Source organism: Micropterus salmoides, unplaced genomic scaffold (genome assembly GCF_014851395.1).
Source record: "Micropterus salmoides isolate LMB-PRFRI ecotype aquatic unplaced genomic scaffold, ASM1485139v1 Ms_hic_scaffold_15, whole genome shotgun sequence".
Classification (NCBI taxonomy): domain Eukaryota; kingdom Metazoa; phylum Chordata; class Actinopteri; order Centrarchiformes; family Centrarchidae; genus Micropterus; species Micropterus salmoides.
In genome coordinates, this window is record NW_024040596.1 from 1,600,529 (window position 1) to 1,622,535 (window position 22,007).

The 22,007-nt window shown below is 42.3% G+C and overlaps 1 protein-coding gene across 2 annotated transcripts in view; it reads right to left on the minus strand.

Moving 5' to 3' along the window:
• Positions 1 to 22,007, minus strand: part of enox1 (ecto-NOX disulfide-thiol exchanger 1) — a 116,327-nt gene that overhangs the window by 16,222 nt on the left and 78,098 nt on the right. For both annotated transcript variants that reach the window (XM_038720005.1, XM_038720004.1), the window contains exons 5-11: positions 20,117 to 20,284; positions 19,773 to 19,979; positions 19,408 to 19,641; positions 9,108 to 9,320; positions 4,457 to 4,563; positions 1,763 to 1,877; positions 1,418 to 1,611 (exon numbers count right to left, since the gene is read on the minus strand). In XM_038720005.1, coding sequence (XP_038575933.1) covers positions 1,418 to 1,611; positions 1,763 to 1,877; positions 4,457 to 4,563; positions 9,108 to 9,320; positions 19,408 to 19,641; positions 19,773 to 19,979; positions 20,117 to 20,284 — 1,238 coding nt within the window. The remainder of the gene's footprint in view (positions 1 to 1,417; positions 1,612 to 1,762; positions 1,878 to 4,456; positions 4,564 to 9,107; positions 9,321 to 19,407; positions 19,642 to 19,772; positions 19,980 to 20,116; positions 20,285 to 22,007) is intronic.

Below are 22,007 nucleotides of genomic sequence, written 5' to 3' on the forward strand. Positions count from 1 at the left end.
TAGTGCCGTCACTTTAGATGGAGAAAGACAGGAAGTCGAGTCAGATCAGGCCAAACGAACACAGCTCCCTGTGCTGGTTTATGAAATCAGTGCAGTGAAGGACCATGGGAGGTGTGAGCAGTGGAAACAAAGGGGGTTTTATTTGCTCGGGGAAAGTAAACTCACCTCCCTGCTCTTTATTGATAACAGCCTGTCAGAACTTTCACACATCTACAGAGTCTTGCTCGAGGGAAGAGGAGAGAGCTCCCCAGTCACGTGATCACCAGCCTGGCAACTCGCACGGGAAACGTTTGGGTCACTTCCAAACCCTGCAGGCCGGCTGTAATTCTGTATATTTAAACCTGGGTCTACTTCCACAGTGTTGAAACTGTTTTTAATCCGTGCAGCAGCTGCAGTTTATTCCTTTGTCAAAATAGCGTCCACAGAAAGATTTTCTTGTCGCCAGCAACAGGCTCAGACTGTTGCACCTGGTGTCTGACAACATTGTTAAAGGATCCCTGCGAGGGAAACGTGTAACTGAAGTCTCGCTAAAGGACCCTTCTCGCTCTGAACTCTCGTGAGAGGCGAGTTGTTGCAGGAAGACGCCAGCGGAAATGAGGGTGAGAAGTTTCTTGTGTTGCAGGCATGCAGAATGCATCGCCAAGGTGTGTGTGTGGGGGGGGTAAGTGCTTTGAGAAAGGTTTATTTGCATAAGATAAATCAAGCTACTGATTAAACGTGCAGCACCCGTCAGATCACATTTTCTATTTGGCCAAATTTTCCGTTCTCTCCCTGTGAACGTGACAAAAGAGGAGCGAAGACTAAAACATGCCTGCATGTGTGCAGGGAGGATATTACATGAGAATACGTTGATCTGCAGGAGAAACGTGTGAACGCAACACATCGTCACCTGCCACCTGAATTTTGTGCTTCCTTTTACATAAACAAAAACATTTCCATCATAAATTGACAGAACAGGAAATGTTGCCAGAATGCAGTGAATTAAGTGTTTTATACTCCCCTTTTATAACTCACATATTTCAGCCTTGATGATTTCTATTTAATACTGTTGATTTATCATCACATCTCGTTCTCGTGACAGCAGTATGGTGCATCACCACGTCCCTAATCCGAGCCCTTAGGTCCCCATGACTTTTCATCACAAAGTGACGCCCTTGCGTATCTTTCTCTTGTTGCAGTAGACGAACGCACGTTATCTATACAACATGTAAGCATAAAAAAAGACCCCTCTGACACTGTGCGTTTCTCTGCTTGCGTATTCTTCTCACCTTTTTTACCCCTGACCAGTTTGCATGCCTGGTGTTGGCGTAACGTTAGGATATAAAGTCTCTTAGCAGCTCCTCTACGTACAAAACAAACTCCCCTCCCTCCCCGTGTGGGTGTTAAAGACAGATGAAGATGACGAAGAGGAGCCCACCTGCTGCATGCTGTGCATGCTCTGCTGCAGCCTCTGGATCTGAGCCTCAGCACCATGTGACTGATCTTCTTCTGGTCGGCTGGATTTGCTCTGTTCCTTTCTCAGAAGCTCCACCTCGTTCCTGTAGGCGTCCAGCTGCCAACGCAGGGAGTCGTTCTCCTCCTTCAGAGACGCCTGAGTCTGATCATACACTCCTGCAGCAGGAGAGGGGAGGAAACGAGGGGAGAATTCTACATAAATCTAATTGAGCTTCCAGCCTCTGAGTGGATGTTAAAACACTTTGACATGTCAGCTGTAGAAAGAAGAAAACCTGAGTTTCAAGTTTGTTTATGAAATGTAACGTACCATTTTCAGTGCGCATCCTCTTACAAGGATTTTCATCCAAGTCGTCATCTGACATCTCCATCTCTTCCTCCCGTCGGATGCCCATGATCTCTTCGCTGTGGGCGTTTCTCAGCTCCTGAAACAACCAGACGCCGTCCTCAGCACCACCAGCATGTCGCCTAATGCCTCTATAGACGCTACCAATGGTGCCATATTTACTGTAGTAGTAAGCTCGCAGCGGTGGGGTGTCGGTGATTAACTAAGGTACAAAAGTTATTTATATAAACTAAGGCGATGCTTTTTATCTCAAAGTTTCAAATTGTTATACATGTATTGTTCTAGTAGTGGTTGCTCTACAGCAACCCATAAAATCTGTTTCTTAAATGGTATATAACTTTAATTACTGACATTTATTAACTAACGTAGAAAATGTGTTACCTGTTGGACATTTGGTAGTGAAATCAATAAACATCTGAACATAAAAGGAAATCTGTATTCAGACCTCACAGCACTACACAAACAGGAAACACACACAGGGACTGTGGTGAGTTCAGCTGGTGTTTCTAACACGATAAAAGGATTACACACAAAGCGCTATCAGTAATATGACCCAGAGTAAGGTAGAGTAGTGTAGACCAGCTACCAGAGTACCAGCTGGTCTACACTACACTACCTTACTAAAACTATGGCAGACCTTCTTAAAGACAGTATGACGTCCTTGTTTGTTTCAAATCCCACAGTGCAGAGCGAGGACATGTAGGACACATTCAACGGTGGTGCATTTACCGATGGTTCCTGAACTCAACACAGCAAACACTCACTTCATGGTGCTATCAGTGGATCATGCTTCCAGTCTGCAGTGTTACACAAAGTCCAGTACCTCTGTGGTGTAGACAAAAACAACTACACTAAAACGATACAGAAAGTTAAAAGTTCACGTTTTAAGATAAATGTAGAGGAGTTACGTCACTTACGACAGGTACCTCTCTTTACTTACGTCGTGTCACAATATTTGCGTCACGTTACTTAATGTTACTTGTCGTTACCTCTCACGTTACTTAACGTCACATTACTTATGTTCCTTACGCCACGTTACTTAACGTTACGTACGTAATTACTTGTGTCACATTAGTTAATATTACGTCACGTTACTTATATCACCTTATTTAACGTTACTTAATGTTACGTTACTTAATGTTACTTAAGTCATGTGCTTATGTCGTTACCTCTCACGTTACTTACGTCATGTTACTTACGCCATGTTACTTACGCCACCTTACTAATATCACCTTATTTAACGTTACTTACGTCACGTTACTTACGCCATGTTACTTACGCCATGTTACTTGCGCCACCTTACTAATATCACCTTATTTAACGTTACTTACATCACGTTACTTAACTTCACTTACGTCACATTACTTAACATTATTTATGTTGTTACCGCTCACATTACTTAAATCATGTTACTTAACGTTACTTATGTCACGTTACTCATGGTTACATTACTTGCGTGACATTACGTAACTTAACGTAATGTACTTTTTGTAACCTAAACCACGATCTTTTCTTAAACCTAACTACCAACATTTACCACGTGTTAAACATCATGTGACTTATATTTTCATCCTGCTGATGTCTAATGTCGGTTTACTTTTGTGTGTCATGCATCCTTGTTTGATGCAGTTTGTTGTAAGTATGCATCCTGGTTGGGAAAAAGTTACCTCAGCAGTTATTCAATAACCAAAATAGTTACTTATTTGAAAAGTCGGATCACGTATTAAAGTGTTTACCACGCCGTAACTGCTCTTATGAACTAAAGGCATTCGTAAAGTGGAGTAAATAGTAAGAAATGAGAGCAGAGCGCCTCGGCCTGCCTGCATCACTGCTGCCGAAGCCCTCTGGGATAATCAGATGTCTTTACAGCTGCCATATTCATTATCTTTTCATTTGCCTACTGAGATCTCGCAGCACATTTCTGACAGAATAATGCTCATTTCCACAGAGGAGATGTGTGCGGCGTGTTGCTATAGAGACATGTAGACTTACCACAGATGCTAGCCGTTAGAGGGGCTTTCACAATGGGACTGCTGCACTGTGTCTCCACAGGTGTGTCTCTTACCTCTCTTTCAAACCAAAAATATTCTTAGTGGTGACACAGAGTCGTCTCAGAGCTTCAGATTTTGGCTACGGAAGATTTAAAAGGCAGAGATAAAAACAAATCCAACAAAGAAATGTTGTGTTTTGTTTAATTTTTCTTTGTTGGATCTGCTTTTTTATTTCTGTGCCACACTTTGGGTCGACCGAACTAAACTCCCCACGGAGCAACAGGCTGCTGACAACGGACAAATCCTCCCTCCTATAAACACAACATTCTCGTGTTCGTACTCGTTATCTAGATTTGACTCTGGATGAATAATTGATCAGAGAGTTAAACCCTGGAAATCACTGTTGCCATAGCAGCGCCTCGCACTTTCCAGGAGGCGTCAGATCTGTGCTTTACATCTCTGCTGCAGGGAGAAAGAGATCAGAGGCGGGTGTCGGTCTGTCTGTCTGCGAGGGCGAAGCATCCAGAAAAACAACAACAACAAGGGCAGCGAACACAACAGATCCTGCAGGGCTGTCTGTCAGCTCTCCTGCGGACTCAGAAATGACAGCAGAGAAGAAAAGCAGTGCGCCGGGGAGGGAGGAGAGAACAGAAGAAGGTTTACCAACCTCACACTGCTTGCGCCAAATGTCTATGTTCTTGCGCTGTGCTTTTGAGAAATGGTCCCACGCCTTTTGCCTGGTGGCGGCGCTGAAAACGGTGGTGATCTGCTCGACTTTGGGGTGAACAGGGAGGAGGAGGAGGAGGAGGAAGGGAGGAGGGTCAAGACAAAACAAGCCGTTTATGTAGCGTTGTAGCACTGACTGAGGCTCGTACAGCGGGCACAGGAGAGACTGTGCACATTCACGGACCACAGCCTGGTGGACGCAGCAGGACGGCCGCCTGCTGTGGACACTTCACTCCAAAAAGGAAAACGGGCATCATCTGCTCAGGTCAAACTCCATGAAGGTTCGTTCAAGGGATCAAGCTTTTTTGGCCCAGATCAAAGACTTTTAATATCGAGTATCTGAGCTACCGAGTCGATTTACCTAAATGTTGAATAAATATCTGAAACCTTGCTGTACAGACCAGGATACTAGTGCCGATTTTGGGTCCGAGTCACCCTCCCCACAATCGTTCCAGAGCCGAGGCTGGTCTAATAGATATTCTTTATGCAAGTGTGAAGCTAAAGCAGCCATGCTCGTCTGCAGACTTAAACTACAGGCGGTGCTCCTCTGAACTCCTGCAGAGACTCGCTGAGCAGATGATGACCGTATGTGAAGCAAAGTCCCAAATGTTTCATTAAAACATCACTTTTATCTGCAGAATAAATAAAGCAAATGTTATTATAGGAAATCAGACTGAATGCAAAATAATAGTTTGATTCAGGGAGGAAAACGGATTGGAACCAACAGATTATTAGTTAGCGTCCCCAAAAAACAGATGAATTGTGTTGTTATATTTCGGCCTGCGATGTGTGTCACGGGATGAGCAGGTCTCTCCTGGCCGGCGCTCTGTACTTACATCACCCGCAGCTTCGCTTCCTTCAGGACTGACAAAGGCAGCATTTATTCAGGATGGATGCTGATCTTCAGACACAAGATGAGTGTCGTCTCGTGTCACATTACGTGTAAGGAAGTTGTAATGTAATGACTTTAAAGTGCTGTTTTTAAAAATCAAACATTCTGAATTAAAATGCTGCCTTTCAAAGATTTGCTTTGACATTTCGTTTTGCTGTCAAACTAAAACAATTCTGACACTAGCATCGTTTAGACTTCAACATCTGTACTGAGATCTGATCACCCAGAAACAAATGTATGGCAAACCATTTTAAATTTCATTCCTCAAAACTTACTATTTAAAAGCTCCTAGTATTTATTTATTAGTTACTAGTAACTTATCTCCATTTTACTAGAACCTACTCATTAGTCACAAGTAACATATTCATTCCTACTAGTACATATTTTTGGGTAACTAGTGAATTTATTAATGTTGATAGTAACATTTTAATTCTTAATAGTTAGAACAGAATAGTTATCAATAAAAAACTAAGTACTAGTATCTAAATTATAGGTACAAGTAAAATAGAAATAGTTATTAGTAACTAATGGAAGGTGATATCTCTACTGTAGAGGCTCATAGATTCTATGCCAAAATGTGCAATTACTTACAAGTAACTAAAAAATAGTTATCAGTAACTAATAAATAAGTATTAGAATATTCACTGGTAAGTTTTAAGGAATACGTGTTAAAACAGTTTCCCATAGAAATGAAGACACAAAGACGTATGTGGACAAACAGACCTGTGACTGCACTGTACTTACCCCTCAGCAGTCCTCTGGCGTGAAAGACTTGCCTTTTTAAAGTGGCATTAAGTGATATTTTTGTCTACAGTGAACAAAACAGCACTGAGAATTATCACCAACCCTTGGAGATGCTAGTTTTGGCTCTCTGGCTGCCATGCAAATCTTTGTACTCTTACGCTAGCTGAATATTTTTTCTTTTAATGATGAAGGTCAATCTGAAGGCCCCTCGATAACATTTGGAAAGTCTTTAAGAGCCGCACGATTTGAGTTTTCACCCCCCCCATACAACATAGCGAGGGACTAAGCTGGAAGTTAGCAGTCTCGGTCGGCAGAAGTCAACCCAGTGGAACAAAGAAACTCCACCGCCAACTCACATTTTGGTGGCGTAACTGCTGAGCAACACGTTTTTTTTAATCTAGTCAGGGTTTTATTGGCTCTGTGGTTTATGATTCCATTTCATAGTTTCCGATGCTCCTTTTTTTGTTTCTTTGGGAAACTTTGGAACATATATTAAGAAAAGTGCTATGTTCAGTTTTATATAACCCGCACATATGTTTCCAGAAAACAAACTCGGACAAGCCGAGAGCAACACCGCTGTGTTTCCAAGAGTTTTTCTGCCCCCTTGTGGTCAGAAATCACTTAATGCAGCTTTAAATGTAAAGATGTCGTGCAGTGACTGAACCTTTTCTCAGAGCACCAGGCATTAAAAAAACACCAGCTGGTGTTTTTAGTCTGTGTGTTGGCACGTTCTCACTACTGACTCTGAAACCTCCGTGCGACTGACCTAATCACCACCTTCACAGTGAGCTGAAGATAACGGAGCTGATGGTGAGACGGATGAGGGAGTGTTGTCATGGAGACTGGGATGAGATGCTCGCAGAGTAAATGACTTGCATCGAGGCTTTAAAATGGCTTCATGGTCTGCACCCTCCGTAATCTGCACCACGCCCTGCGGCAGCGCGAGGGACTGTGACGGGGTGGTGATGGGATAAAACGGGGGGTGTATTTATTTTTAAAATAATCTCAAATGATAACAATACTGCCACATTAATTTTACTTAAAAGCCTTGCTGTCTGTACCAGCTGTCACACTGTTTTTGTCCATAACGTTGGTCAAATCCAGGAAATTACTCCGGATTATATGACAAAAGTATTAAAGGTGAGCTCTGCATATGGGATTAACACATTCTGTAATAACTCCAACTGTGCAACTCAATCAGTCTTTTATCATACATACAGCAAAAAATGTTGACCTATGACCTTTTCATGTACCTTTATATATAGCCTCTGTAGTCTAGAGTTGGGGATAATTTAAATTGGACTGATTTCTGTTTAAATTCTGCAAATCAGCTTTACTTCCAACACGTTCTCATCCCCAGGGTGTCACATATGGATGCCTTGTCAAGAACCCTTGGCATCGCTTTTAACAATTTGGGTACTCTTTAGCATCATTTTTGTATGTGTAGGGCCCCTCGGTCAAGTTACTTACTAAATCAAGTACTGCTAAAACCACTTGGTCAGATTTAGGCACCAAAACCACTTGGTCAGATTTAGGCACCAAAACCACTTGATTAGGTTTAGTCACCAAAAATCTTTGGTTAGGCACCAAAACCACTTGATTAGGTCTAGGCACCAAAACCACTTGATTAGGTCTAGGCACCAAAACCACTTGATTAGGTCTAGACACCAAAACCACTTGGTCGGGTTTAGGCACCAAAAATCTTTGGTTAGGCACCAAAACCACTTGATTAGGTTTAGGCACCAAAACCACTTGATTAGGTCTAGGCACCAAAACCACTTGATTAGGTTTAGGCACCAAAACCACTTGATTAGGTTTAGGCACCAAAACCACTTGATTAGGTTAAGGCACCAAAACCACTTGATTAGGTTTAGGCACCAAAACTCTTTGGTTAGGCACCAAAACCACTTGATGAGGTTTAGACACCAAAACCACTCGATGAGGTTTAGACACCAAAACCACTCGATGAGGTTTAGGCACCAAAACCACTTGATTAGGTCTAGGCACCAAAACCACTTGATTAGGTCTAGACATCAAAACCACTTGGTCGGGTTTAGGCACCAAAAATCTTTGGTTAGGCACCAAAACCACTTGATTAGGTTTAGACACCAAAACCACTTGATTAGGTTTAGGCACCAAAACCACTTGATTAGGGTTAGGCACCAAAACCACTTGATTAGGTCTAGGCACCAAAACCACTTGATCGGGTTTAGGCACCAAAACTCTTTGGTTAGGCACCAAAACCACTTGATCGGGTTTAGGCACCAAAACTCTTTGGTTAGGCACCAAAACCACTTGATTAGGGTTAGGCACCAAAACCACTTGATTAGGTCTAGGCACCAAAACCACTTGATTAGGTCTAGGCACCAAAACCACTTGATTAGGTTTAGGCACCAAAACCACTTGGTTAAGTCCCTTAGGTAGGTAACTTACATGTGACTTAAATTACATAAGTAATTCTACCTACATTATGTCACTAAAAAGAATCACTGTTGACTTTTTGTTTCACACTGTAAACAAATACCCGTCACCTGGATGAAAGTCTCGTTTCTGACTCACCCGTCGACCCCAACCACCTGTTTACTCTGACTTTTCTGGTTATGAAAACTTTTAACGTTAAACTACTAAAGGGCTACCCCCCCAGGGCGTTGAGCTATGACGCTAAAGCTGTCATGTGCATTGGTACCAGATACCGAAGGATGTGACAAAGCATCTATGTGTGATGCCGTGGGAATGAGAAGGAGATGCCCCCTCAGATAGACCCTCAGTTACCAATTTATTAGGTACATTTTCTGTAACTGTAAGGTTCCTCTTCAAAATGATGATGAATTATGAAAAATGGACGTCATGAGTCAAACTTACCTGAATAACTGCACAGCCAAGGTTACAGGAACAATTTCCCACATGTGTTCTGTCTGTACGACTGTTTGTGTTTGAAATAATAAAGTCTCCTTACACTGTGTTAATATGGCCATCAGGGCGTTCTTGAACGTCTCTTTGGCGCGCTCCATCTCCTCCTCATGCTGAGCTTTCTCACCCATCAGCCGACGAACGTGGCTGTTGGCCGACTGGATCATGGAGTAGAAGTGATTGGCGGTTCTGCGGTTGACTTCGCCCCGGTCGATCCAGGTGAACAGCACCGCTGTAGCCTCGCTGAACTTATGGTCGTCTGTGGGAAGAAGGTACAGAAGAGTGAGATACGTACAGGAAAACAGCAGATGGAATATATCTGCTTGTTCAATACCACTGATTCAATTCTTTCCAATATCACTCTCCAGTCCTGAGACAAAACAGTATCACTACACGACATCTAAAAGTTTCTATTGGAGCTCAGCTACAGCAAGCAGCTTGCTCCTCTCGTCCTTATTTTTTAGTTTCAACTCCTTAATGCACAGTCGGCTAGTTTCAACTGCTTAATAGTTTCAACTGCTTTATGCACAGTCGGCTAGTTTCAACTGCTTAATGCACAGTCGGCTAGTTTCAACTGCTTTATGCACAGTCGGCTAGTTTCAACTCCTTAATGCACAGTCGGCTAGTTTCAACTGCTTAATGCACAGTCGGCTAGTTTCAACTGCTTTATGCACAGTCGGCTAGTTTCAGCTCCTTTATGCACAGTCGGCTAGTTTCAACTGCTTAATGCACAGTCGGCTAGTTTCAACTGCTTAATGCACAGTCGGCTAGTTTCAACTGCTTAATGCACAGTCGGCTAGTTTCAACTGCTTAATGCACAGTCGGCTAGTTTCAACTGCTTAATGCACAGTCGGCTAGTTTCAACTGCTTAATGCACAGTCGGCTAGTTTCAACTCCTTTATGCACAGTCGGCTAGTTTCAACTGCTTTATGCGCAGTCGGCTAGTTTCAACTGCTTAATGCACAGTCGGCTAGTTTCAACTGCTTAATGCACAGTCGGCTAGTTTCAACTCCTTTATGCGCAGTCGGCTAGTTTCAACTCCTTTATGCGCAGTCGGCTAGTTTCAACTGCTTAATGCACAGTCGGCTAGTTTCAACTGCTTAATGCACAGTCGGCTAGTTTCAACTGCTTTATGCACAGTCGGCTAGTTTCAACTGCTTTATGCACAGTCGGCTAGTTTCAACTGCTTAATGCACAGTCGGCTAGTTTCAACTGCTTAATGCACAGTCGGCTAGTTTCAACTGCTTTATGCACAGTCGGCTAGTTTCAACTGCTTAATGCACAGTCGGCTAGTTTCAACTGCTTAATGCACAGTCGGCTAGTTTCAACTCCTTTATGCGCAGTCGGCTAGTTTCAACTGCTTAATGCACAGTCGGCTAGTTTCAACTGCTTTATGCACAGTCGGCTAGTTTCAACTGCTTTATGCACAGTCGGCTAGTTTCAACTGCTTAATGCACAGTCGGCTAGTTTCAACTGCTTAATGCACAGTCGGCTAGTTTCAACTGCTTAATGCACAGTCGGCTAGTTTCAACTGCTTAATGCACAGTCGGCTAGTTTCAACTGCTTAATGCACAGTCGGCTAGTTTCAACTCCTTTATGCACAGTCGGCTAGTTTCAACCGCTTAATGCACAGTCGGCTAGTTTCAACCGCTTAATGCACAGTCGGCTAGTTTCAACCGCTTAATGCACAGTCGGCTAGTTTCAGCTCAGTTTTTCTACTTTATATACAGTCAGCTAACATTAGTTATAACTGCTTTATACAGTTAGCTAGTTATATCTACATACAGATAGTTTTAACTACTTTATATACAGTAGTATATAGCAGTAAAACAAGCTCCACCTCAAATAGCTACAACAGTTCTAACATTGATGCAACAGTACTAATAATCTAATGTCAGATAGAATCAGATATCATTCACAGCAGACACTTTACTACAGAACCAGTACTTTTACTACCTGGAAGTGATAATACTCTTACTTATGCAGGGTTTGAAAGCAGGACCTTTGCGTGTAATTAAGTATTTTATATTATATTCAGGATGCGATTTGCATCTATCCCTTGTATATCCCTGCCTCTGCTGAATAATTTTAATCCCCGGTAACAAATTATATCCTCCCCTCAAAGTGGTTATTTTAATGAAAAAACAAACCAAAAACCTCTGCCTTTTTCACAAAATTGCACCCTGGTTGTATTGGTTATATTCACTGAAGAATCTGAGTACTTCTTCCACCAGCTTCCTGTTTAATGCAACGTCACATCAAACGGTGACTCAAGACATTTCATGGGACCTTTAACGTTCAGTCAGGCTGAACAAACAACAGAGCAGCTAGTGAGGATTAAAATCCTTCTCTTGGGGCGTTCAGTGTTCATGGCTCTGTGAACCTCGCCATAGCCACTGAACACAAAAGGCATTTTTGATTTTCAGCTTCCCAACCAAAACTGCGAGCTGCATTCGGCCTCAGTCATAAAAAGTGCCAAGTCTCTGCGGGCCTCCGTTGAGTGTGTTCCCCCCCATTTGAATAATAATTGAACGGTGCCACGGAGCCGCGGACGGCAGCAGAACAGAGTGAATTAGAGAGCATTTAATGAGCTCAATACCCACTGCAACACAACCTGTAAGAAGACACTTTCCCCCGCTCTGATAAAGCCCCATTCATACACAGCAGCAGATTACAGTCACATTACAGCGAGCACAATGAAGCGCCGCTGAACGGGGACGGCTGAAGGAATAATGGAAATTTATTTCCCCCGCTGTTTGAAGTGAAGAATGAATTCAAAAAGGTTATTCAGAGAAAAAACATGCTTGTTTATGTAAGGCATTAGAGGATGGATGGAAAACTTTGGTTTGGGTTTTGTGGTTAAATTGGAGACACACAAGCAAATAATAACACATCAAAGCAAGATGCTGCTGGTTTACAGACAGAAAGACGCTGTGACATTATTATCATCATTATGTTATAGGGTAATTTATTACACTACAAAACAAGTTAACAGGCTCCAGTATGCAGTGTTCACTATACACTAGACTGATAAACTAACTTTTATTACGTGACACAATTACTAAAATTAATTTAAACATTAAATTAAATGTCATGTTGTTTGTCGGCAACATGTCTCCTCTATGAATCACTGTGTTCTGCTTTGAGAAAAACGTTTGGAAAATAAAATAAACATTTAGATGTTTTACTTTTAATTTTGGTTTCATTATGTCGCTCCTTAGTTTTCCATTAGAATACAGTTTCTAGAGGGAGAACTTGTTTCCATGCAGCCAACCAAATCTTTACATAAAGGAGTTCGGTTTCCCGTCTTCATGCTAAGCTAAGCTAACCAGTTTAGCATAGCTAACTTGACTACAAGTAAACGTCACACCATACAATCAGATATGTTCTGTTCTGCAGAACAAGAAGCAAGCACTCACACTAGGCGATCCGTACCGTGACCGAGCACGTTTAACCCTCCAAAGTCCGGTTCGTTGGACTTTGCCCAGGCCCACTTGAAGAGGCACGGTTAAGCGGGACTCCGGCGTGGTATGCATCTGCTCGCTAACCATGCCCGAGCACAGAACTCGAACAAAGCTCCACAAAAGCCATTATTAAACATGTGGCTCTCTTCCTCCTCTACCTCGTTATTATCTGTTCAAAAATTCCCTTTCTTACACCTGAAATCCGTATTTGTCTGAGTGGACACAGTGGAGAGAGGGAGATATGGAGGGAGAGAGTTGTGGGGCAGGTGCGTTGTACAGCGCCAGAAACCGTAAAGAAATAAACACTTGTCACAATTCGGCAGAAATGTGACCCGTGAGAGGGCAATAAAAAACGGGAGTCTCCCGTGAGCCAACCAGAGCTAACCTCTGTCGCTCCTTGTTTACTTCTGCAGCCTGCAACAGCTATTGCTGCGTGTCGTCGTGTTGTTCTTCTGCGCATGCGGGTCACTTTCAGGCCGCGGACAGTTCACACTGGAGTCTGATATGTCAAACAAACAAAAAAATCAGATCTGGGAAAAAAATTGGAATTGAGCATTAAGGCCTGCAGTCCGAACGTAGCCTAACTGTGGCGAGGGGTGGGGGGGGCAACCGGGCCTAGTGTGAGTACGCCCTAACACCAGAGAAACTAGAAGACTTGTCTGGACATCCTGGAGAGTTTTAAAACCAGCCAGACAAACTCCAGACGCTACAGCTCCAGGCGGCACATTGGCTGCGATGAATTAACAAGGACCTTCATGCAACTGAAAGTAAAAACTCAAAAGTATGTTAAGAACAGCCGTGCCTTTGGATGTCTTTGGAAGTCGGGGGGGAAGTTAAAGGAAACGTCAGGGTTTTTCATATAAACCAGGTTAATAGCTGAGACGCAGACACATAAGAACACTGGACGGTAAAGCTCAGTGTCCCTGATCACTGGGAGGAAACACAGTGAAGAGCAACAGCTTTGCACAGTAAAAGTATTTTCAGTCATGGAGATCCGAATCAGCCACATCAGAGCAGAGGAAACATGGAGGAGGAGGAGGAGGAGGAGTGACCTTCACACTCACTTCTCACTCTTCCACACCTCCGTTCACTCCCACGTTCTCTCTCTTTTCAGTCCTTGTGCAGAGAAATAAAGGAAAGGTAAGTCCACTCAGCTCAGACTGTTAAAGCTTCAGTGGGAAGTTTATAAATGCCAAACGCCTCGAGACAGACGTTATTCGTTTTATTTGTTTTTATAGACTACGTCGTCAACACGCCTCGTCAACATCATCACGCATCACCGTAAAGCTCCTTTTCCACTGTACGGTACCAGCTCGCCTCGACTCTACTCACCTTTTTTTGGTTTTACATTGTGTAGAAGTTGTACTTGTACCTGCTACCAGGTACTTTTTGTTCGTATCGCCTCCGTCTTATCTGTCTTTACATTCTGATTATGTTGAAACTTTTTAACTTAAATCAAAAGACAGCTGTGTGCATGACGCATTGAACATAACGTTGCGGCAATTGTGAAAACGTAGGACCGAGTCGAGGCGAGTCGTGGTTGAACTGGTAATGGCTGTTTCCAGCGGAGACGTTAGGTCAGTGAGTGTGAAGAGAACTGAAGGAGGCGAAATCAATAAGTGAGTGATACTTAAGATGTAGAATGAAGTATAATTAAAACGGTGAAATAAGAAACAAGCTAAGTCACTAAAAGTAAAAACATGCCCAACAATAAAGCTGCTGCAGTATGGACGCAGCTCCTCCAGAGAAACCGGGCTGATTGTAAAAGAAACGCATTCACAGCTGCATACTGACGATCTTACCTGCCTTTGAAATGTCACGTTAATGATTCATTCTCATGATTCATTCTTTGACACGCTCCTACTCAGGTCAACAACACGTGGAAAAAAAGACTCACACACAGCAAAAGATTTAACACAGCACTAATAAACATTTTGGTAATATTATACCCGTTAAAATCTCAGTAATGTGCATTCCAACACATTTTAACCTGTTTTGTTCTTTTAATAATTCAACAACACTGAAACATTTCAGCACCAGAAAAAAGTTGTTTCCTCTAAATAAGATGCTCCACTAAAAAACATGATCGACGAACGATTTCCTTTCCTGATCAGAGAGGCCGCTGCTGATCCTGTCGGAGTGTCGACGTTATGCTGCTGTACCTCGTGTACACGCCCACAGCATCTTTGTTAATGGGAGACGATTCATCCTATTTCAGCCATCAACAACCCCCATGTTCATTTCAAGACACACCTGATCCACAGATATACAGTCCAACAGTATTGGAACAAATTCCTTTGTTTTTGACATTTGGGTTTAAGATCAGAAGATGAGACAAGAGTTCAGAATTTCAGCTTTTATTTCCTGGTATTCACATCTAGATGTGTTAACAACAACTCAGGACAAACCACCCTTTGTTTGAACCCCCCCATTTTACAAGTGAGCAAAACTATTGGAACATGTGACTGACAGATGTTTCTTGTTGCCCAGGTGTTGCCTTTTAGATTGATTGTCCAAACATGACTAGTCTAAGTTTTCATCCTTGGTTCAAACCTATAAAGACTGCATTTCCTGTTAAAGAGGATAAAGAAACATGAAGACCAGAGAGCTGTCTATGGGAGAAAGCAAGCCGCTGTCAAGCTAAGAAAAGAAGGAAAATCGAGCAGAGCCATTGGACAAACACTGGGCACAACAATTTGGAAGGTCCTGAAAAAGACAAACTACTGGTGTACTGAGCAACAGACGTCCAACAGGTCGGCCAAGGAAAAGAACAGTAGTTGATGACAGAAATATGGTGAGAGCTGTGAAGAAAAACCCCAAAACATCAGCAACGACCTCCACAGTGCAGGGTGAAGGTATCACAATCCACTGTTGGAAGAAGACTCAGAGAGCAGAAATATAGAGGCCACACCACAAGATGCAAACCACTCATCAGCAGCAAGAATCATCGGAAGGCCAGAGTGAAATTTACAAAGTACAGAGATGAGCTGCAAAAGTTCTGGAACACAATCTGATGGACTGATGAGACCAAGATTAATCTCTAGCAAAGAGTGGAGAAAGAAAGGAACTGATGATGATCCGAAGCGTACGAGCTCATCTGTGAAGCATGGTGGAGGTGATGTCATGGCTGCTTCTGGAACAGGCTCATTAATATTTATTGATGATGTCGCAGCAGAATGAATTCAGAAGTGGACAGAAACATTTTGCCAGTTTACGCATTGAAACTAATGGGGAGGAAGTTTATCATGCAGCAGGACAATGAGCCAAAGCACACTGCCAACAAAACAAAGGACTTCATCAGGGGGAAAAGGTTTTAGACTGGCCAAGTCAATCAGCTGACCTAAACCCAACAGAGCTGCATTTCACCTCCTTAAGAGGAGACTGGAGGGAGAAACGCCCCGAAACAAACAAGAAGTGAAGGAAGCTGCAGTAAAAGGCTGGAATAGCATCACAAATGAAGAATGCAGCAGTTTGGTGATGTCGATGGGTCGCAGGCTTGAGGCAGTTATAGTAAGCAAATATAAAATGTTATTTACTTTAAGAGTATTTGTTCCTTTACTTTTGCTCACCTCAGAATGCTGTGGTCTGATACAAACGGTGGTATGTTCTGAGTTTAACACATCTAGATGTGAATAGCAGGAAATAAAAGCTGACTTTCTGAACTCTTGTCTCATCTTTTGATCTTAAACCCAAATGTCTTCAGTGAACAACAAAAACAAAGGAATTTGCCTTACTGTTCCAATACTGTTGGAGGGAACTGTAACTGCGATCACTAGAACCCACCTATGCAGGAACATCTGAACAATGTGCCCATTAAACAGCAGTAACTCTAAAGTAGTGCAAAGCTTCATAATTCAGAGGCAGTAATATATCCAATTACTCTCAAATAACAGTAACTAGTAATCTATAATTATTACTATATTTTGGAAGTAATTTGCCCAACACTACATGGTAATGTGTCCAAAACTTTGTTTTATGACCAAATACCTGCAGAACTACTGATGTTCTCTCAGCTGTGTTCACTGCTAATAAACTAGCGTGCTAATGTGTTAAAGCAAACTTTAAATTATTAAATTGTTTTATCATTTTATTTTGTTGATCTTATTCTGATTGTATTTTATCTTGTGTTTTATTACATGAATTCTGTATTTTATGGTTTATTCTATTTCATTTCAGTGCATTTTGTAAAGTGTATTGGGACTAGAGCCCGACCGATTTATCGTTGTGCAGATATTATCCGTCGATATAAGCTACTTGCAGATATATTTATTAGATTAATTAAACAGCAGCGTTTCCTCTGGGTCACTGTATGTCATTGTGGCAGATTATATGTAAGGTAATAACTAATGCATGACATATATATATATATATATATATATATACATATATATATATATATATGTATATATATATATACATATATATATATATATATATATATACACATATACACACACACACACACACACACACACACACACACACGCCCGGTTTATCATTATTATTATAGCAATGACATTAGATATGATATATGGTATTATTCATAGCATTAATAGAGGTAGTAGTATATGGGTAATTTTATAGTTTGTTTTCCTGGCCTCCACAATACACTATTTACTTCATTTATTCGTGGTAGTACTCCATAATTCAAACAACTCAGATATTTAAAAAAAAAACATAATGTATTTGCCTGTTATTCATCAAAACCTTGATATATTTTGTTGTGCTTTAGTTCAAAGTACTATTTATAAGAATAAAAAAGTGTATTTTTATACTGCATTATGTCAGGGTATCTTGTTGAGGTCTCAACATAACAACATTTTAGGGAAAATCTTTGTTTATGTCGTGCGTTTCTTAAAATAAAGGGAAAAAACAATATCGGCCGATATATCTGCTATCGGATTTTAAAAATCTCAAATATCGAATTCAGTATCGGACTTTAAAATCCCATATCGGTCGGGCTGTAATTGGGACCATGTCTTTGATTTTGCACTTAAATAAAACTTTAGTTTAAACTGCTCTGATGGACATGGTGCACCTGCTAAACATCAGCATGTTGTCTCATCTCATCTTTATGAAAACCTTTAGTTATGTTAATAGACAGATTTCTGTCTGTCAGGGTCAGTGACCCTCAGCTGCTTGTTTATCCGGCAGCAGCTTTCTCTTCTGGTTCACTTTCAGAGCGTCGTTTCCAGAGAAGAAGCAGTGAAAAGCCGCCGTCAGAGAGCAGCTGGTGAACACAGTGGAGCGTTTGGTCACCAGTTCAACACGTCGACTTAACAAGTGAAGAGATGTTCATGTTGTGTTCACTGCTTGTTTCTGCAGGAAATCTAATATTGGTGTAACAACTGTAAAGCATCAGCTACACGCCAAGATTTTAACAACAAAATAAGTGCACCCCCCACATCGTCGATGTAGAAAATGGCTGACATAAACGTTGGACAGCAGAAATAACTCCTCCCACATCACTGCTCATTAGCACTGAGGCTGCGACTTCTGTTTTTGTTCAGCCGTTTTATACAAACCCACACAGAAAGCTGCTGTCCAACAACGACGACAACAGTCTGTGAAATCAGCGCCAGGACGTCACGCTGCAGCTCTCCGGTGTTTGACTGCTTCACACTGTTGATCACAAACAGCTGTTTGTGATCAAAGCGAGATGAAGAAGATCAATAATTGTGCAGGTTCCTGAATGATTCGCTTGAACCTGATATTGGGATTCCCAGCAGGTGATCAGCAGACACACACTCTAAGAGGCTGCCCATGATTTCAGATTAACATGTTTGATTACAGTGACTGTCTTTTTATTTCATCATCATGTAGCTATAGACCGATCAATCAGGCCGATATCAAGCGTTTTGAGATTATCGGTCGATAGCTGCGTTCACGAGGCCGATAATCAGAAAGTGTCTGCGGTAGGGCAGTGACGAGAGCGATCTAACCAGATTAAACAGTGATGATATTACTCATCACGTTATCAGAGCTGCCGAAGGCAACGTGTGGATTTGTGCCTGATCACAAGTGTCTCATCCAATCATGCAGTCCCAAACGGTCAAGGGGAAACTACCTCATCAGCAGAGCAATAACGTAATGCACAGCAGAGTAAAGGGCAGGTAGACTTTAAAAACTATTCTGAATTCTCATTAAATGATGACATTTGTCTCATAATATTCTGCACCTGCCAGAGAACCCAGATCTGTGGGAGAGACTCTGAACGTGCAGGAAGTTTTGAACACGAGCAGAAAAGCTGCTGAAACACAGGAGCTGTTAAAATCCAGGAGTTTCTAACTGAATTAAAATGAATTAATTTCTCATGGAGGTGAAAAGGAGCCACAGTCACGTTTAAAGAGGTCACTTCCCCAAACAGAGACACAGAGAGGAGGGAAGGCTGAACCAGGACTCAGCAGATATTAAATAAGCTGATCTACAGGAGATCTGAGAGCTGCTCTGACTTACAGGTTTAGAGTTTGAATTGTCACCTGCAGCCTCAATTTTCTGTTTTCCTTTACATAAATAAAAACATTTCCACCATAAACTGGTGCAGCTAATGGGTCCTCTTACATGGAAGTCGCCATGTTTCTACAGTTCTACAACTGCTCTACACCCACTTCACTTCCATCTGAAACAACATGTTACTGCCTGAGATAACATGTAGATTGGACTGGACCCTGCAGGAATAATGGGATTATACGGGACTTTTCTTTGTTTTGATGTCGGTGTTAAAGCCGTCGGCCGCCCTGCTCTCTAAATATCAGCCGCCGGTCTTTCAAAAACCCGTAACTTTCGACCAATAGTTGTGTCCACGACTAGATTTGTCAGCAACAGCCCCCTGAAGCGTGTTACAGCCTGCTGTTCCTCTGCAAATGAAAACTGTCTTCTCACCTTTCAGTCTCTCTGCTAACAGCGCCGCCTCGTGTTCAGAGTAGTGCACGACGGGGGGAGGAGACGGCGGCCGCAGCAGGTTTTCGTGGACCTTGCGGCGGTGTCTTTCCTCTCTGGCCAGTAAGCGCTGTTTACACTCCCATTCGTACAGGTCGTCTCTGGCCTGGGCGAAGTCCACGTGGATCCTCCCAGAGTCCTTCTTGTCAGTGCTGGATCCGATACGCATCCGATACCCTGGGAGGAGAGGAAACAGCGACGACGTAGGAACGTAACCAGCAGCAACTTGACACTGAGTCGGTCAGTGCATTTACAGACACTCAGAGAACCAGGTACCTTCCAACAGATGGCTGCGTGTGACGGCTCACCTGACAGGTAAATGGCCTTGTCCACCATGAACTCCTCGCTGAAGCGGATGTGGCAGAAGTTCTTCTTGCTCTTGCGAATGGCGATGATCTCCCCGCACTGGTCGAACACCTCCCTGATGATTTCCTCCGTGGCGTTCTCCGGCAAGCCACCGACAAACACCGTCTTACAGCCGGGGGGGCGTTCCCGTGTCGATGGAGGGGGCAGGTCTGAAGAACAACAATATCTTCATCATCATAATTGTTGCTGTCAAGAGTAAACGGTTAAATCTTTCTTCATATAAAGAACCTCGTGTCTGAAATGTACATCTGATCTCTGTGTATGAAACGCAGAGTGAGGTTCTTACTGGGGTTCTGGGGGAACAGAGTGCAGCTCTTGCAGTGGATGATCTCCTTGATGACGGGCATGTCGGGGGGTACGGGCGGGGGAGGGACCAGGCCGATGCCCGCCATCATGGGGTTTATGGGTGCGATGAGGCCCAGCCCGGGGTCGAACCTCTGGATGCACAGAGAGTCTGCAGGACACAACGACACAACAGGGAACACGGTGAAGCCCTCGTGAGATAAATCATAGAAACACCTGGCAGAATAATGCAGTCCGGGTAAGAACTACATCCACCACAGCTGAACCAACACAATCTTATCCCAACTCGTCACATTCGGACGCTTGGTCGGGACCCCTTAAGCGTTGTCATTGCACGTGTAGAGCTTGGCAGTCTAGTTAACAAGGATAAATATGCCAAGTTTAGTTAGGCTTTCAAAATTAAACTAGTGGTTAATGTTGAAGTTTGGTTAGGTTTAGGGAAACATCGTGTTTTGGGTTTAAATAACTACGTTACTTACAACTAAAAACAATCCTCCTTACTTGGACTTTTCTGTTGTTTATATACTACACGTAGTTTTTGTGTTTATAAATGACACTACATGGCTTCCCAATGCATAAAAAAATAACGCCAAGGGGTCTTGGCCATGCGACCATATGTGGCACATGATAATAAACTGGACACTGAGGCTAAATTACACACGTTTGAAATACAGATCAACATCCACGCTTGTGACAATAAAATACAAATGTAAATTTACAAGTGACAGTGATTACCCACACAGAGTACTATTACTCAGTATATTTACCCTGCACTTAAGTACAACTGTAAGGTACTTGTACCCAATGTTGGGCAGTAGCGTTGCTACAAGTAGCGCCGTTACTAGTTTAACTACGTTTCTCAGTGGCGAAGCTCTTTTATTGGCCGAGCAGCGCGGTAGCTTCCACACACGCTACATTTTCCCAAGCATTTCTGAAGCTCAGGTCTGAAATAAAACAAGGATCAGTGAGTGACGCCACTGACTGACATCACGTACCGATCATTTGCTGCAGGTGAATGAAGACGCGCGATTGAGTTTACGTTCTATTGTGATCGGTGTTGTAACACCCCGTGAGAAGGATCAGCGTCCAGCCTGGACAGCTCTTCCTCTAGTGAGGAGGAAACTTTGATATGTAGAGGCAGAAACCTGTTTCTCTCAAATTTAAATTCGCTTTACTGGCATTAATGTTAACAGAACATTGTTGCCAAAGCTTCTCTCTCTCTTTCTGGCCTGAACGTTTAGGTTGCAATGCTGCCAGAGCACAAATTCACACATAAACTAAAAACAGCGACATTATAAAAACTAAAGAACAAACTCAAAACACAAAATATGTTACATAGATTATATCTCTTACTTAACAAGTAGTAGAATTTTTCAAAGGAAGAATCATTAAAATAAACAATAATCCGAATAATAATCATTTTACAGTAACTTTATCCAAATAACAACGTTTCCAAACACTCTGTTTAGAGGAGGTTTTCCTCTTTTGCTACTGTGGTTGGTTCAATATAAACTATACTGTGTATATATACAGACTAAAATCTTAAATTAAAAGCAGCTTAGAAGAAGCTTGTTACTGTTACTTTATCTTAGCCACATTAGGTGTCAGGTGATCATTACACACAAACATGGGAAGAAAAGCGTATTAGCCTCGCACAAACAAAACAAATTAACATGTTAATATTTTTTAATCAATGATATGTTGATCGACATGTTGTGGTCATTTTAATTTGCTGGATCAAATTGTTGACAGAAAATTCGCAGGCTGCTTTCTAATGCCAGTCAAGCCAAGAAAAGGAAAAAGGAAAACCGCACAACTGAAAGAAATAAAGCATCACAATCTGGAAGAAAACTGATAAGAGAAAGAGAAACGGG